Genomic DNA, 17,201 nt, shown 5'->3' on the forward strand with positions numbered 1-17,201 from the left:
TAGCTTTATGTAAATGCTATTTTTTCAACATCTAAAATGAAGAAAAACTGAATTGCTGTGACTTATAGCACAGGGAATTAATTCTGTCTTCAAGTTCTGATGACTCAAAGTCAGTTCTTGTGGTTTCAGTATAATTAAGGATCCTTGCTGAAATGATTTGCTTATAAATCATCTACCTGCCATACTTACATTTCATTATTTTCACACAGAAAATAAGTCTGGGAAGAATTAGCACATTTAAGTTTAGTTTTTAACCCATACAGCTGAAAAACACATCTGTTGTCCGATTAGTACATTCTAGTGAGAAGGACAAAAGCCACTGCCTTATGTTCAGTAGCAGTACTCTGCAGACAGGCTCAAACAACGCTACCTCTTTCTTCTAAACCTTCTCAGTTCTTTATTGCCCCCTCACAGCAGAGCTCACTGCACCGTTCCAACAAAATGCTTGTGCATCAGCACCATAAGGGGAAGGAACCAAATAGGACAGAATGGGATTGGTCTTGAGAGTCTCAGAAGACTGGATAAATAGTTGAGGGGAAAAAAACAGGGGGAAGTTGGTGGGTTCAATTCAAGAATGGATAACCACAGGCTGCTACAAGAATAACTGTAAAATAAATAAAGACCAGTTAGAAATGCAGGTGTTCTTTACAAAAATTGTGAGGGACTATAGTGGAATACAAGCAAACAAGTCAAGGTGCAAGGATATTGCATCCAGGTGAAAAATTATTCAAGGAAAAAGAACTTAAAAGATCACTTTCCACCCGGATCAGTTCTCCAGTTTGCTACACAGCTGCACAAGCGCTTCTATGAGAACAAAAAAGGTAACATAAGGCGTGAGCAAGAGAAAATGTGTACATGCATATACACATGCACATACAAATATATAAATAAACAGCATTGTCAAAGAGTTTAAGATGACATTTCACCTTCAGTCACAAATACAACGTACTAGCGAGCCTGAGTTTGATGAGTACAGCCTGAAGTCAGCCACCCACATTTTCATTCCAACTGAGCAAGACCCCATGGCTGTGTTTGCTTCAGAAAACATGAAATCTGAAAAATTCAACAGTGACTAAATAGGCACTGTACATTTACTGCTTGTTCAGACTGCTGTTGTAAAGAATGTGACAACCAGCTCTTCAGCATTCAACAAATTAAAGACACAAGATACAATAAAGGGGAGCAGGAAAAACACAAGACTAGCAAGAAAAGCAACACAGAGGAGTAATAACTAAACTATCCTGCCACTTCATTCATCCTTTGCAAGGCCAACTCAGCTCTGATAATGAAAGTAGTTTTAATATTTTAACATACAATAAGTGTTAGATTTTAAGGTGGATTCTTAGCACCTTTATACTGGCAAGAAGAGAAAGGAATAAACCAAAGAAAGAAGAAATAACCACCCTCAAAACAGGACTCGGTTTGGAAATCTCTCTCTAACTGCTCCTGAGGTACATAGTGAAGCAAAGGAAAAGGAAAATCTTTATGAGTAAGACAGATGTTCTCAGCTGCTTCACACAACAGATGAAACACCAAGGATACATTACAACCATGGTGATGACTGCGAAGAACTCAAGAGAGGTTTGCACAGTGTCAGTTTTCACTTCCAATTACTTTAAAATTTGGTACAGGAAGGGGGAGGGGTTTTAGCTCTCTGCTCTCATTTTAGTAGCATCAAAATAAACCACTAGCTGCCCGCTCCACAGAACATTTCACTTTCCAAAGTTTAGCAAAAAATTGTCCATATTCTTCTGTTAAAACTTCTTCATGCCTTCTCTAAGACAGTGGATCCCAAAGGGAAAACCATTAATGCCAAACGATCAGCTTATCAGTTCCATGCACCTTACTAGATCACTTGTGTGCAAAGGGGTGCAAATGGCCACAGGTATTTGGTCTTACATTATATAGTGTATTTCAAAACTGCAATTTAAACATAAAAGATTTTTTCATGTAAGCAACACTATTAGAGAAACGAGGTAAGCCTAATGCCTCTGCTCATCAGTAACTCTACAGACTCTCATCCCAATTAAACAAAAGTCACAGGGAGAGATTTTACTGTATTGGACCAACTGGCAGGCAGGTTTTGCCCTTCAGGTTTCTAATGAAGGGCTCTCCCTTCTGACTATTAATTGAATAAGAGACTTCCGACACCACCCCCTATCAATCTTTCTTCACTTTGTCTTTACCTCATCGCAGTGACAAGAACTCTAAAAGAAGCAGACTTACTGAAGCTGAGTAAAAAAGTGGTGGTAATTAAAATATTCTGAGGTCCTAGACTGTGCCAGTACCCAAATTATTGTAAACTTTGGCACTGATAAAAACAACATTGTGATTCCATCTATAGTTTCTAAAAGAATCACATGACTAATTGTGTTAACGTGTACTTCTAGAGCTCAGGAACACGTCCTATTTGATAACTTTTATCACTTCATACCCCAACATCATGAACCACACATCTTTGCCTGGTAAGAAAAAGCTTATTTTTTCTCTTCATATACAGCTAAGCTTATGGATGAAAAAGCTAAAAAGTTAACAATAGAAAAGAGATGGGAACGGAAATCCAAATCTAAACCATATTTTGCCTAAAAAATGCCACTGACTTTTATATGACATCTTAAAAGTCAGATATTCAACTACTAGAAAGAAAATTGGTTGCTATGCCAAGACATTCAGTGTTGTTTATCCTTTGCAGAGCAACTGGAATACCATGACTGATTGTTCTTAATTACCCAGCATTTCTTCAGACTTTCTCAATATTAGAGGACCAACAAAAATACCAAAGTTAAATTCAACAGAATCACTGGGAGTGTCTGTATGACATGTACATGCTTCAGGTCTGGCTAAAAATCCGTGTTTTCTGCTCAAAACTCCAGAAAGCTCTACAACTTGACTTGGGCCAGGTTCATGTTTTTGAGCAGTACTTAGCATTTCTTCAGGCTGCATTAACTCCAGACAAACTAGTGACATTTACAGAGATTGTATTCCAGAAACAACAAATTAAGTTTTGTAAATGGTATTGCTATATAAGCTTTCCTTTCCTGGCTGTTTGCAGATCTACCTTGTTTAGCATCTCCCTGCATTTGGAAGGCCCTATGAAATAAGCAACAGTTAAGTCATCACACCACAAGCTCATGACTTATTCACCAGTATGCAAACCTTACCTCTAGCACCCAGACAAAGGACTCCGTTGCAGTGACCAAGAAGAAACATTACAGTCTTCTGCACAAACTCTCCTTGAGAGGAGAAATAAATCACTATTATTGCTAGTCAATTATTCCTTCAGAAGGAAGTGGAAATCCAGGTTCAAACTGTATTAAAAATATCACTGTTTGCCTAGGGGCAAATTAGGGCACCTGAAGTAAAAAGAAATATTAAATGACTTTCTTTCAAACTAACCCCACTGAGGAACACCCCAACATGAGAAAAACAGGACATTACAGCAACTGGACTACAAGCCTAGTAACAGGCTGGTCTACCCTCACTCTAGAGTAATGTCTGGTAACAGCTGGCTCCAGGCATGAAAATGACAAGCTTCAGATTTTGGAAATGAATGGGAACATAATCCCTTGTTTCAACAGCCACTGTATTAAACCAGTGAGAGGTTCAATGCGTTAGTGGCCCGGTCAGAGGTAAGTGACTGGACTGAATGCAGATGGGACAGTCAAGTATTCAAAATGCAATTTAGTTCCTAGCACAGTGTTTTATAAGACAAAGATTTCATCACATCCTTTCAGCATAAACAATACTATTTTAGCACACAGAGCTTTGTAAGTATACATAAATATTACTTTACCACTTAGAAATTTCACATTTATGTTAACAGATTTTATCTGGCACCAAAAAAAATGGGAGAGAAAGCAGGTATGAAGCAGGAGTTATAAACTGAGGCCTTGGGAGTTTGACAGTATTGAAATTTTTTTTAAAGTGCATACACACAAGGATACCAGACCACACAAATATTTCCAGAAATTTTGCCTATCCAACTATTAGGAAACTATACTGATGTAGCAATAATTTTAATGGTTATTATCCTGCAGCTGTTGAGTATCATGCACAAAGGAGTCCCACAGTCAGCATGGATGCTTCTCTCCATACAGATAGGTATTTTCACTACAAACAGAATGTGGCTGAAGATGAATGTTAATGGAGGGAGTAAACAAAAACCAAGAAATCTACACGTGTTATCCACAGACATTCATTTCAAAACAGACTATCAGATCAAATCAGCAACTATAATTTTCATAGAAATGTTCTTAAAAATAGAACTACAGAAGTACAGAACTACAACAACTATGTGCAGAATTCTTAATGAGCTTAAACAAGCCACCACGACTTCAAACAACTGCTGCAACCAATGCCATTAAAACAAAAGAACTAACAGCGAAAAATGCCACAGGCCAAGTAAGTTAAATCAAGATCACAGAATTTCACCTAGAACTGAACTTAGTCTTGGACAATTTAGCAAGTTCTCTATAAAGTTTCCTCTTACCAGCAGACAAAAAACAGGAGCTGGAGATAACTACGTTTTACAGACTTGTATAACAACAGCTGCAAAAACTTGGCTAATGATTTAGCCATAACATGCTGACAGATGGATATGAAACTATTAATGATGAAGGAATGCAAGCATGTTATGAACTGTACCAGCTATTTTATGGATTGTTATACATTTCATTCTGAATTTTAGCATAGGAAGAAATACTGTGGTTTGAAAATCTACTATTCAGCATAGTTTCTGACCTCAGCTATAATTCATTATGCATGGTTATATTACAACTCCAAATATACCTTATTATGATGCATTTTAAAACCAGAACATGCAGACTAAAACCAGGACACTGACCTAATGATGAAAAAAAAGCCTTAAGCAACGTAAGTATAGGCTGTGTGCACACAGGGTTTTGCTCACTTTTAGTCAAAGTATAAAGCGTTGCAAATAATGGTATGTGACAAAATCCTTCCTAGAACTGTAAAAAGCCTAAAAGGATGCTTCAAGCACCTAATGCTGTTTCTTTTCTTTTTCCCAGTAATCACCTGGTTAGTGTTTTTACTCATTCTTACCCTTTTTACTGAAGATGCAGCTTTACATTCAAAATTTGCACTGCTGCCAGAACCCACACATTCCTGCCCCTCCTTTCTGCCTACATTAGTGCCTGTTCAGCTGCACAATTGCCCACTGCATTTTTTTCCTAGGTTACTTTTTAGCTGGATTACATCCTTGTTCTGGCTCATCAGCAAGTATGAACCAGTTGCAAACTCTATACTGCACTGAATTACAAGGCAGGTAAGAAAGGGGGGAAAAAAAAACACGTTATTGTTCTGCTTTCACTATTTAGCCTCTGAAAGTGGTTGACCATCTCTTGATTTTGGACTACTCAAACTTTCTGCAATGCAAGCTTGGTTAACCTGCTACCCACGTGCCACTTGTGATGTTCACAGACAATATATTCTGCTTGCAGATTTTATCTGTTGGCTTTCTTTCCTTAGGGCAACTTCAGAACGGGCTGCAGGTCAGGCAGCAGCTTCACCACATCATCAGCTCCTCTCTTCTGTGTATCCCTAATGAAAAAGGAGGCCCAACAGCAAGCACTGCTGCCAACCCCAAAAACAGTGTCTTTAGCCAGTAACAATCCCCTTTGCTATTGACATCTTGCTCCTTGAAAACATGACAAAGAGGGGCAGGCTTCACAAACTACTCCAGCAGCATCTGCCTGCTTCTAGTAGCCTCATCTTTAGCGACCTCACAGAAGCAAAGGAGGGTGTATCTGTTCCAATACACAGCACACTAGTTCTGTGCATATGTTCTAGATGCACTAAGGCCTTCTCAGAAACTTTGTACTAGCTACCAATGTTTGCCCAGGCATGACTCTTTCCATCACAACACCAGGAAGGGCCATGACAGAGCTCTTCCATGCAACCAAATGAAGTTCTATAATCCCGACACAAACCAGCCTTAGCTTGTATATATAACCCCTAGGAAATCCTATGACAGTGCATATTTAGAAGATTTTTGGTTAAGATTTTCCCCACAAACCATTTTTGGTGAACTGATGTTAATTAGTCAATTCCGTTCTGAACAAGGCCTTCACTACTGAGCTAGAAAGCTACATGGAAAAGGAGCTACATGAAAAAGGAGCATTAAAAGAACCGAACAGGCTCCTGTACTGTTCCCAGAGAATTTCCTAAAGACACAAGGGAACAGTTCTTAGATGTCATCCCAGAACTCCTCTAGACAGACTTGAGGTTTGTTAGAATAAGGCACTGTTACAGGAAATCACAGAATATAACAGAAGGCAGGGACCGAATTTTAAAAGCCGCATCAGTATGTCATACCTAGCTTACTTTTCACTGCATGTTCTCTCACAAATACTATAAGAAAAAAAAAAAAAAACAAAACAAAAAAAACACATGCACGTGATGATGCACAAATTCAAGCCTGAAAGAGAACCAGACACATTGCACTACATAAAACTTCTGATTATCTGCTAGTAGCTTGCTGGTATTGTTCATAGGCTATCCAGAAAAATAACTTCAGTTTGGCATTTCCAGCCATCAGATTGTTAGCATCTGAAGCTGGTTTGTTGTAATTAACAACCTTGAGAAATAAAACACTTGCAGCACTACTAAGTGCCTGCACCCATAAGCAAGCCCCCATTTTCCTTAGAGAGATCTTTATGAAGCTTCAAAAAGCATCTACGCAGTAAGTAGCTTTAAAGCTACCTTTCCACTACAAGAAAAGCTGCATGAAAAAAGTAGCATTTAGTTCATTTACTAGAGGTGATTTTGCTAACCAGCACATCATGGGAAACATAATCCTGGAGTCTGCCAAGAATCCAGTCAAGACCTCTGCTATCACTGAAGAGCAAAGCACTCTCTGCCTCAGGTTAGAAGTATGAGATATGATAAATAAAAAAGTATGGAAAATACTGTAATCTAAAGACAAAAATTTGCATTCCAGGTGAGTAACACAGCTCATCCAAATCAGAGTATCAAGAAGGTTAGCAAAGTATCAAGGGGAGGAGAGAGAGAAGAGGTCTTGTCCTACTGTAATTCAGTGTCACCAACAAAAAAACAAATTCATTCATTCCACTCATACATGTTACTCACTCCTTTCTAATCAGAACTCTGCAGATGGACTTCTCAGCCTTGTTTAATAAAGCCCTCCAATTTTATTCACCTAGACTATTACAACAGAAGTATTATACTTTCAAATAAAATACAGATATGCATTTTAGCGGGAACCAGCATGAGGGTTTTGATGAGGTTACTAAAATCACATAGATTCTCACTGGAATCCATATTTGGAACAAGACTCCTTCAGTTCAATTACAACGAACTTTTGCTAAATCGATTAAAATATTTATTGAAGTTGCAGATATTTGTGTATTTATTCAGCCCAGTTTTTATTTAAACATCATTTCAACAGCGAGCAATGATACAAAACACCCATGTTCTCAATAGAGAAGACCAAGTCTTCCTGTAGAAAAATCATTAATGAGTTACTCAGGAGACCCTAAGCTATAGCTCATAGATTTCATTTCCACCACAAAACAGAAGATTGGAACCAAGAACAAAATCCACTGCTCTTCTAATGCCCAAGGGTCTCAACAACAGAACAGAAAGTGTAAGCTGAAAAGCCTGTCCCATTAACGTAGATGCTTCCATTTTCAAGGCAGCACAGGATCATCAAATGTCTAACTGTGACAGTTTGGTCTGCTTGTCCATTACCATCCAAATCTTCACTACAGGGAATTAAAGGAAATTCTGCAGTCTCTGAAAAAGACAGCATCCCTAGTTAGCAGTAGCAAGCAGACTGCATCATGAAGCTTCCCTATCATACTTCATGAAAAAGCAGCCCCAGCAGCACACCCGGTTCCACAGAAATGCAATATTCTCAAAGCTGTCCTGTAGACTCACAGAGGAAAACAACACAGCTATCTAATACTGTGTGCAAACAAATACAATCTTAACATTTGGTCTCTGGGCATATTTGTAAATTTAACAGTCATATGCATTGCTCTGTCTTTGTTTCCTCTCATCCCCATCCCTTTTCACCTCAGGGTCTGGTACAATTTTATTTAGGAGCAACAATTGCGGAGGAAGTCCTGTTTATTCTCAGGAGCCCTGGGGCTGAGTAACCATAAAGCAAACAAACTCCAGGATATCTGGAAACCAAACCACTAATTAATCTATACTGAGCTCATATAGGTAAGGTTTTTCCAACAACTTGTAATCCAGTCAAGTGTTCTTTGTACTGCTATCCTACCTGGAGACTAGAATCCCTTCCTTCTACACATCATGCAAACACAGAAATATTCCTATAGAATATATGGTTTACATAAAACCAAAAGGACAAGAGGAAGGAGACACAGGGCAACATGCAAAAAGAATGGACTACTCAGAAACATAAGTACTTCTCTGCAGAGAGAAATAGGTTCTGGTAATTTGTCCACATAGTGAAAACAGTACATCTTGGCAAATCCTAAACTCCTCATAAAAGACAAAAGAGCCATTCAGTACTATTACTTTCATTTTCTACATTTAGTAATAGACCACCTCATACATGTATATTACTTGAAAATTACAGAAATGTAACCTAGACCATTCTATTACAGATCAGATGTGAAGGTTATTGGAAAACTGCACACAGCAGTGCGCAGTGTTTAACAGTCTCTTACGGAACAGCATGGGATGGTCTGCTTCAAGTCTGGTTCTAGTTGCACAAACAAGCTGTAACAGAAGGATTATTTTCCTTGCAAAAATAGGAAAGAAGAAAAAAAGAGTCTGTAAGAACACTAAGATCAGAATTCAAAACCATCTTGACAAATCAGAAAAGCAGTCAGGAAAAATAACACAGATTTGAGAGGAGAAACTACAGAAGTACCAAATCAGCAGATGTAGGTCCAGGGTAATGGATCATGTATGGTAAGAAAAAGACATCAAGCTGTTGCAAAGAGAGCAAACAGTGCACCATGATGCATAAAAAAACAGACATCCCGCAAGGCATGAAAAGAAATCCTTCTCCATAGCTAAGCAGTGTCAGAGATTCACCTGGAATACAACCTCTGATTTTGGGCACCTCACTCTCAAGATAATGCAAGCCAGCTGAAGGGAATGCAAAAAAGCATAATGAGAACAAGGGTTAGAAGACATAAGACTGCTAATTTATTTCCATCAAGGCTTTCAGAAATTCAAAGTCAAGATAGGCAGCAGGGTAAGTATCTGCCCTCCTTCAACAAGCGTTGCTGATCATATAGCAGACCAAAACCAAATCTGGGAATAAAGCCTCATTGCTCTCAGCTCCCTTCCTTAATACTGGTGCCTTCCTTCTACATGACTTCATATGTAGAATTGTAAAGAATCATAGCTTTTGGCAAAGCCACTTATAACATCAAATGGAAAAAGCAACGGAGGGAGTACTTGAAAAGAAAAAGAAATTTTAATTCCAGTATTGTATATTTTTAAACCACCTCCTTTTCTATACTTCGCCACCATGTGAAAACAGGAAATATTGCTCTACCATTTCTCATTTTCTTTCCTCAGCAGTATTAAACATTTTATGAGTGTAGACAGTCCAAAAGGAACACTGTGTCGGGCCATAAACTGCAGAAGTGTATGTTCTCCAGACATGCATTAAAAAGTACACAGATGGCAGCAGTACTGAAGATAGTTATAATTACATTTTAAATAGTCATTTAAAACCAAAACAAAGGTGTGCCTTCTGAGAATAATTTTAACAGCCTCACCAGAAAACAAAGACTTCTACATTTTGTCACTGCAACAGCACTTTACAGTTGGCCTAACTCCCTTTTATCAAAGCTGTTGTGCAGTATTTAAGCGAACTGTCTGCCAGCAGCAAAAAGTGAGCTCACCAAGCTTTAGTTAGGGCAAAGAAAGAGCTCTAGTCTGTGATCCCCCTTTAAGCATTTTGTTTTCCTAATTAAACAATAGCACAAATTAAAATGCATTCCAAACCACACTTTACAAACAGCAGGGATCATATACATGTGAAATTCTGACACTTGTATTTTCAGCAGGCTTTTGCAAGAAAACAAAGGATAATACCAGAATATTTAGTAAAAGAACAAAGCTACAGACTTAATTTCAGACAAGAAAATGCTGCTAGGTATAACACGGAACAAAACCTTAACATAAAGTGATTTATTTCATGAACTATTCATTACTCAGACTGAGGAAGCACAATGGGTAAGGTTAGGTATATTTTGTCTTTTGGTGGAAAGAGAAGTTTGAAACCAATGCTAAATAAGTTCTTATAAATGACATAGCTAGCAGAAACACAATTTTCTAATGCTACTCAGCTCATTATTTAAGGAAGATGAACACCATCTCCAATTTTGGAATAAGGGGAGTAAAATACCTTAAAAAGAACACCAAGAATTGTTCTTTCTTAGAGAAAGTTATTTTTGGAAGTAAATCTGGTTTAGAAAACAAACCACTGTCTTCCATAGCTTGAAATAAAAGTTAGGGCTACTCAAGGTTTCTGTAATTCATACAAGATAATGAAAGCCAGCAAATTCTGCAGTATCTACACAATTCTAAGCATTTATGTTTCTACAGATAATTTGCAAAATACAATCAGCATAAAGCACTTTTCATCCTATTGAGTTCATAGAAGGCCGACTCACTTTCTCCAAGTAGCTGGTGAATTATTTAATAAAATCCTGTAATCTTAAAAATATATATATATATATATATTTTTTTTTTAATAAAATCTGTAATCCAGCACTGTTCTGAGTCTTCTTAGCAAACAGTCACAAACGTTTTTACTTTTGTGCTGCTCCCTGGAGAAATAACCAGGCTTCACGAGAGGAAAAAAAGGCACCAAGGCCTTTTTAGAAAATTTATTTTTCCATTTATATGAAAATAAAAGATAAAATAAAAAATGGGGAAAAAAAGCAGCCCCACACTGAAAAGAGGATTATATTATCAGGTAAATCTCAACCTTTTGAAGCATGCAGATGGTGGACTACCTAGCAATGCAGCGACCAGCAGTTAAGTATAATTGTGAAAAAATACAAAGATTTTTCTGTTAGCAGTTGGGAATTACTCAGGTTCACACATACACACAAACAGAAATTGTGCTTGAAGTTGAGCATCAAGACACTTTACATGCAGAGCAGCAGCTCAACAGAAAAGGACCCATACTTTGAACTGAATTCTTACCATTGGAAACTGTTTGAACCACATCTGGCCTAAATATGGCTAGTAAAATTCTGGCAACTCAGTTCCAAAGAGCTTTCCTCCTGATAAGGTTAGCTCCTCATTAAAGAAACACATGTTTCGATGTGGTGTAACATTTAAAATATTTCCTTTTAGAAAACTACAAAATGGAACCGGTGTTCCAAGCTTTCAAAGTAGAGAAAATTTTGCTTATTCTAGGTTTAAACAACTTGCAAAATAATTCAATTACTATTTCTATAACACTGGCAGGATGATATGGAAAATAGTTTTTAGTGTTTTTTGTTTGTTTGTTTTTATAGCAAGGTATAAAAACAAAGTTTGTATTTCAGCAGATTATGGTTCAGCTACAAACAAATGAACCTGGCAGTCTAATGTATCTCCATAGCTTTGGAAAAATCAGCATACAGCGTTGTTACACACTGTAACAACAATTCAGTTCTGTAATACTTCTAAACTTTCTACATCTTATTACCAGTTCAACAGTAATTGGCATTACACAGTTTTCTTCAGAAATCTTCCATTCTGGATTTTTTTTTTTTTTTGTTAATATCTCCATAAATTTGTATTTTCAAATATCAGAACACTGATAAAGGTGCAGAGTTGACAAGCAGCAACCACAAAGTAAAAGAGAACCAAGGATGATACCCAATGGAAATACTTTCATGTAAGAAAAGAAAATTACTAGTTTGAATCTCCTCTCTTTACCAACAGAAGCATTCTGAATCTTAAAATTCACTCCAGGAAGCTGAAATGATACAATTAAACACACTTAACCGAAGACAGCAGAAAGGCACTGCATATGTCAAGCTGTTTGTGCATTTAAATTGATTTTGAGAAGAAAAACTCACACAGCCTAAAAACATACATGCCACTAAACATTTGACTTTCGAAAGCAAATTAAAATCTTGGGTATAAAGTTTACAGAGCAGAATACATAAATAAGCAGGAAGCACTGAAATGACAAATGTGAGAACTGAGAACGTGAAAAGAAATTGACTACATCTGTAAGTGCTGTCATTATTAATATTGATAAAGGGATTTTTTTTGTAGTTTTTAAACTAAAGCATGTCACATTAAAGGGAAAAAATTACTTGTGGAAATTACAGGCTTCTTAACTGCCGTTAACTTAGCATAGCAATTAAAAGCATCACGGACCAGTCACAGTTTGTCTTTTATTGGCACTATAAAATCACAACTGAGCTTAGGAGGAGAGGCTTCTATTAGGAGAGGTTTCTATTTCATATTTTCAAAGACATAAAAAAGGAAAGATAGATACTATGATACATTTGCTGCTAGTAATGATAGCCAGGGTGTTTATCATAAATAAAGTTCCTCTTCACAGATCAAAGGTCACAACCCAGACAGAAGTACAAAGGACAGCCAGCGTTGTAATTTGATTAGCCTTCTGGATTTACAAAGCCAGTTTCACCTTCAGTCTCAATTCGCTATTTAAAAGAACAGTTAAAGCAGTTTGGTTTTGCAAGTGCCACTTTTAGAGTGCTTTTCCACAGAGATGTCTAGCCAGCTTCACACATTTTATCAACTAACACCAACTAGAAGGGCAGATTCTATAAATACCAATTTTCATACATTCAACAGTTACATCTCCAGAACAACTCTAGTCATATTGGTATTCAGCTTGTAGCTGAAATGGATTCAGCTTCTCTTTCAACCAGCATGAATGTTGAACTACTTTTACTGAATAGCACTTACTAATAATAAATAGCTTCCTATGAATATGGAAAAAGAGGAGAAAGACTATCCAAAATGTATTTTGGTTTCTATTTCTTTTAAGAATAGCAAGGGTCCCAGGAAAATAGACAAGAAACATACAAGACTGAGGAACGCTGGTTAAATGTGTAATCTGGTAGACAGTATCAATAGACATTATAACAGAGAACATCCCGATTCCAAACACTCACAAGTACAGCTTGTTCTAAAACATACAGATGTTTCACATAGGTTTATATCCTCACTGAATTTCAAAACTACAGGGCTTTTTGTTTGACTTACAGTCAAACAGTCTTTCTCAGTTTCTCAGAAAGATTTTGGGGCTGACTGGCTCATTTCAACCAAACCCAAAAGAAAAAAAAGTACTTCTTCATCACAGCTGTGTGCAGGGAAGGGTGAAAAGGGACACTGCCACATAATTCCCATGGTGGAAAAAGCTTCCGTAGCCATTCAGTCAGCAGTACAGCTGCCAGGTGGCCTGTCAGCAATCGTCTGGAAGCGATCAAAACCTTGTGTTGCCTCTTGCCCTGGCATCCCTTAAAAAACCTGGGATGGAACCAGGTTTACTGCCAAGTTAGAATGAAGTATGGATCAAAACGAGATATATGACGCCTGATTTCCCGTTTTTCAAGAAACAACCTACACTGCTGATACATTAAAAAGATTCAAAAAACATTAAGTCAAGCAAAAATTTACGATCACAAGTTTCATTTTGTTTCATTCAGCGGCTAAGATGGTGACACATTCAGTGACTATGTTTAACACTTTTTCTTATCTCAAAATGTGGATTAGAATTTCAATCACTACACACAATTGACATTTTTTACAGCGGAGATGGGAAGTACTACTTTCCAATGGACACCCATATATAGTTCAAGAAGTCAGCACGCATGCTTTCTCAATGGTAATGAGCTCATCTTCAGCATCCTCATGATGAAACAGCTGTTATTCCCATTTCACAAAGCAAAAACAGAGGTGCAGAGAGATTACTGAGTGATGACCTTCAGTTTTGAGGCAGCTGAGATCTGTTCCCCCCCTCCCTGAATACTTCATACCATATAGAGTTCCTTGGGTCTGAAACATAGCTCCTTTTGAATTCAGTAGAAGCTATGACTGTTAGTCAGTTTTGCAAGCCCAACTCAATATCCAGACAACATGAACACACTATTATTCATAGCTAGGTACTTTACAATGCCAGGAGAAAGAACAACTTGAAAATTATTTGAACTCCAGCATAGCACAGTAGTAGAGGTTTTCCCAAATTTAATCCTATTTGAATACATTTCCTTTTTAGGGAATGGGGGGAAGCCCCTTTAAAAATACTTATTAAACTAAGTAGATACTTGTCACTAACTTATTCCAATTATTAATTACTCCATTAAGAACACACCCCGTATTTGAAGTCTGAACTTGCTTAATTCAGGTTCCAACCACAGAACTGTACTATACCTTTGTCAGCTGAAAAGGATGCTTTTCTGTCAAATACCTCTTCTTCAAGTAGGTACATATTGATGAATGAAAAAATCCTTAATATTTTTTTCACTAAGCTAAACAAAATATGCATCTTAGTTATTGAAATTCCTGTCCCCTACTCCCATTCATTTTCAAGTCTAGCCTCTGGAGCCTAATTTGTCACCATTTCCAATTCCCTGGTTCACCTACTCAGTTTTTCACCAGCTAAAAAGGTTTACTTCAACTTCAAGCCCTATCAGTCATTAACCCCACTTCTTTTTCAGAGTCTGCAAATCAGGCCTCCTACTTCTCGCCCAACTCCATATTCAGTTGCACTAGCCCTGCCATGAAACATGCTATATTTTCAGTGTCCAGTTTATTAACGATTTAAATCACTTTGCAAGCTTACTAATGTTTTTAGTCCCAAGTACGTAGAAGATTACAGGTACAAAAGGAAGAATATCTGAAAAAAATTTCCAGCACAGTTATTTACAATAAGAACTTCAGATACTCTCTAACCTCAAATACCAGAGGTTAATGCAAGGTATGCAATAGCAGACTTATCTCTTTATATGTATCAACACTTGCAGATGCATAACACACCACTGCTGGATTTTGCACCTTACACACACACAACATTGCCTAGGGATCTGTGCTCGTGGGAATCCCAATCTCTAGCCAAAGCCTTTCTAGAATATTGCACAGATCTTTAAAAACTTTATTTAAAGGTAAGTCACCTCATGGACCAATTCAAAAAGACAGTTGTGGCCAGGAGCACACATTCTTGGCCAAAATTTCAAAACTCCTTACCAAAGCATTCATAATGAGAAACGAGAAGACAAGCAGCACACCAGCCATCACAAATGCCTTAAGCAAACACATTAGCTTTAACATAATGGAAACCTTTAAACATTCAACCTTTATTTTCTTCTTATGTAGGATGAAATAGAATCATAATTGCATACTACTTAATGCTGTCCAACTCTAAAACCTCTGTAAATAGCAGCCTGTCTGTAAGCTGAAGAGCAGCTTGAGCTGTCAGAGGCTCCAATCCAGCTCAACTTCACCACTTTAATGAAGAGAGAAGGTGAAGAGGGCAGAGGTGTTTAAAGGAGAAGAAAATCAAGAGAACAGTATCTTCCCATAAAACCCGTCTCCTTTTTCAAAGGATTGTATCATATTTTCCTAAAATACAGAAGTGTACATTCTTACTCACACAATTCTTTCCTGACTTTTTAGGCACTACAAACATTGCTGGGTGCACTAACTTGGACACTATCTTTTGTACCAGAACTTTAAAGGCATACACGCAGGGTTTAATTTTCCCCATAAGGGATCTTTATAAATTACCTGGCAGAAGGAAGTCTATTCCTCTTCAGCTAAGTCTGTTAGTTCAACATCTCTAGTGTGTATATTTCAGGTATGATAGCCACCATGACCTCAGAAGCAAGATCTGACCAGTCTGACTCAAGTTCTTGCCACAGTTTCTCTCTTTCACTTGAGTGATTAGTACTGTACCCACACTATGAAATATTTCCTACAGCTGAGTCTCAATGATGTCCTCTGACTTCTGTTTCTGATACCCCATCATTGATAACAACATGAAGGACCCCCCCCCCCCACATTCATAGAGCTTACATCTTCTAATTCACTTTTTAATTAGTTTCACTCGGTCCCTGCACTTCTGTTCTTCTGCTGTATTTTATGGACAAAACAAAATATGACATTTAACAAAACTGAACGACAAAGCACTGAAAAACAGCTGGAAAGACAATCCTGTAAATCCTCATTTGAAGTCCAGAATAAATATGAAGAAAAAAACACCATAAAAACAAGTGGAACAGTTACTTTTTCCTGGTCTCCAACTGTTTTCCAGATGATATCTGCTTGAATATTTCTGATAAGGTTCTTTTACCTGTTTTTTCATCTCCTTGTCATTTTTGTTCTTCTTGGATTTTCTTACGTGATTCTGTAAAGCAGAAATTTAAGAAAGGAAGAACAACTTACTGGTATCGAGAATTCCTCTGCCAAATACTTCAATAGCGATGCTCCTCTAGCCAAAAAGTTACTTCTCTCTGCCAGATTGCCTTGGAGTTTTGTGTCAAACTCCTTTCTGACAACTGAAGCAACAGAGTCAATTATTATGAGTTTAACCTTCTTTGAAATAATCTCTTCTTCCAAAGACTTAATCCTAAAAAAGCAAAAAACAAAAAGTCACTTATACCTATATATATAATACAACCATTTTATAATCCTGAAATTATTTAAATAAAAGGTTTGCCTCAATAAGGTAAAAGTCAACCCCTCTTTCACCCTCATAGCCCACCCCCACTAACACCTGCATGCATTAAAGAGAACTGGCAAGTAATCTCAGTCTCCAATAGGCCACATAACCGAAGGCAGGCCCCTCCAGAAGAAAGGTTTGGAAGACTAGTTAGCAACATTACACTCCACAAACCCTGAATGGCACAGACAGCAAATTAAGCAGACATTGAGACTGTGCCTTTGCTTACAGTAGCAGCATCCTACTGTCAACATCAAAATCCTTGTGTCTATGTATGCAGGAAGTCAGAGCTCTTTCCATATAGCTCCAAAGATGGTATGCCAAACCTAGCATGTCAATAATATGCTAATAGCTGCTCTTCTCTGATAAAGCTGCAGTAGATAAATTCCACTAATTTAAAATATACAAGAAGATCCTGAAATACAATTTCATTCATTTTCATCACAATGTGTGTTCACAAATTAACATAAAGTACAACACATCAATATTGTCAACAACAGCCTTCAGGATGATGACTCTGAAACAATTCTTT

The 17,201-nt window shown here is 37.4% G+C and overlaps 1 protein-coding gene across 8 annotated transcripts in view; it reads right to left on the minus strand.

Annotated features, from left to right (window-relative positions):
* RAD51B (RAD51 paralog B) overlaps positions 1–17,201 on the minus strand; it is a 458,335-nt gene that overhangs the window by 389,042 nt on the left and 52,092 nt on the right. For all 8 annotated transcript variants that reach the window (XR_014317663.1, XR_014317664.1, XM_082762401.1 and 5 more), the window contains one exon: positions 16,393–16,576. Coding sequence is in view for 6 of the 8 variants with exons in the window: in XM_082762401.1 (XP_082618527.1) it covers positions 16,393–16,576 (184 nt within the window). In the remaining 2 variants the exon portion in view is untranslated. The remainder of the gene's footprint in view (positions 1–16,392; positions 16,577–17,201) is intronic.

Source organism: Aythya marila (genome assembly GCF_965140915.1).
Source record: "Aythya marila genome assembly, chromosome: 5".
Classification (NCBI taxonomy): Eukaryota; Metazoa; Chordata; class Aves; order Anseriformes; family Anatidae; genus Aythya; species Aythya marila.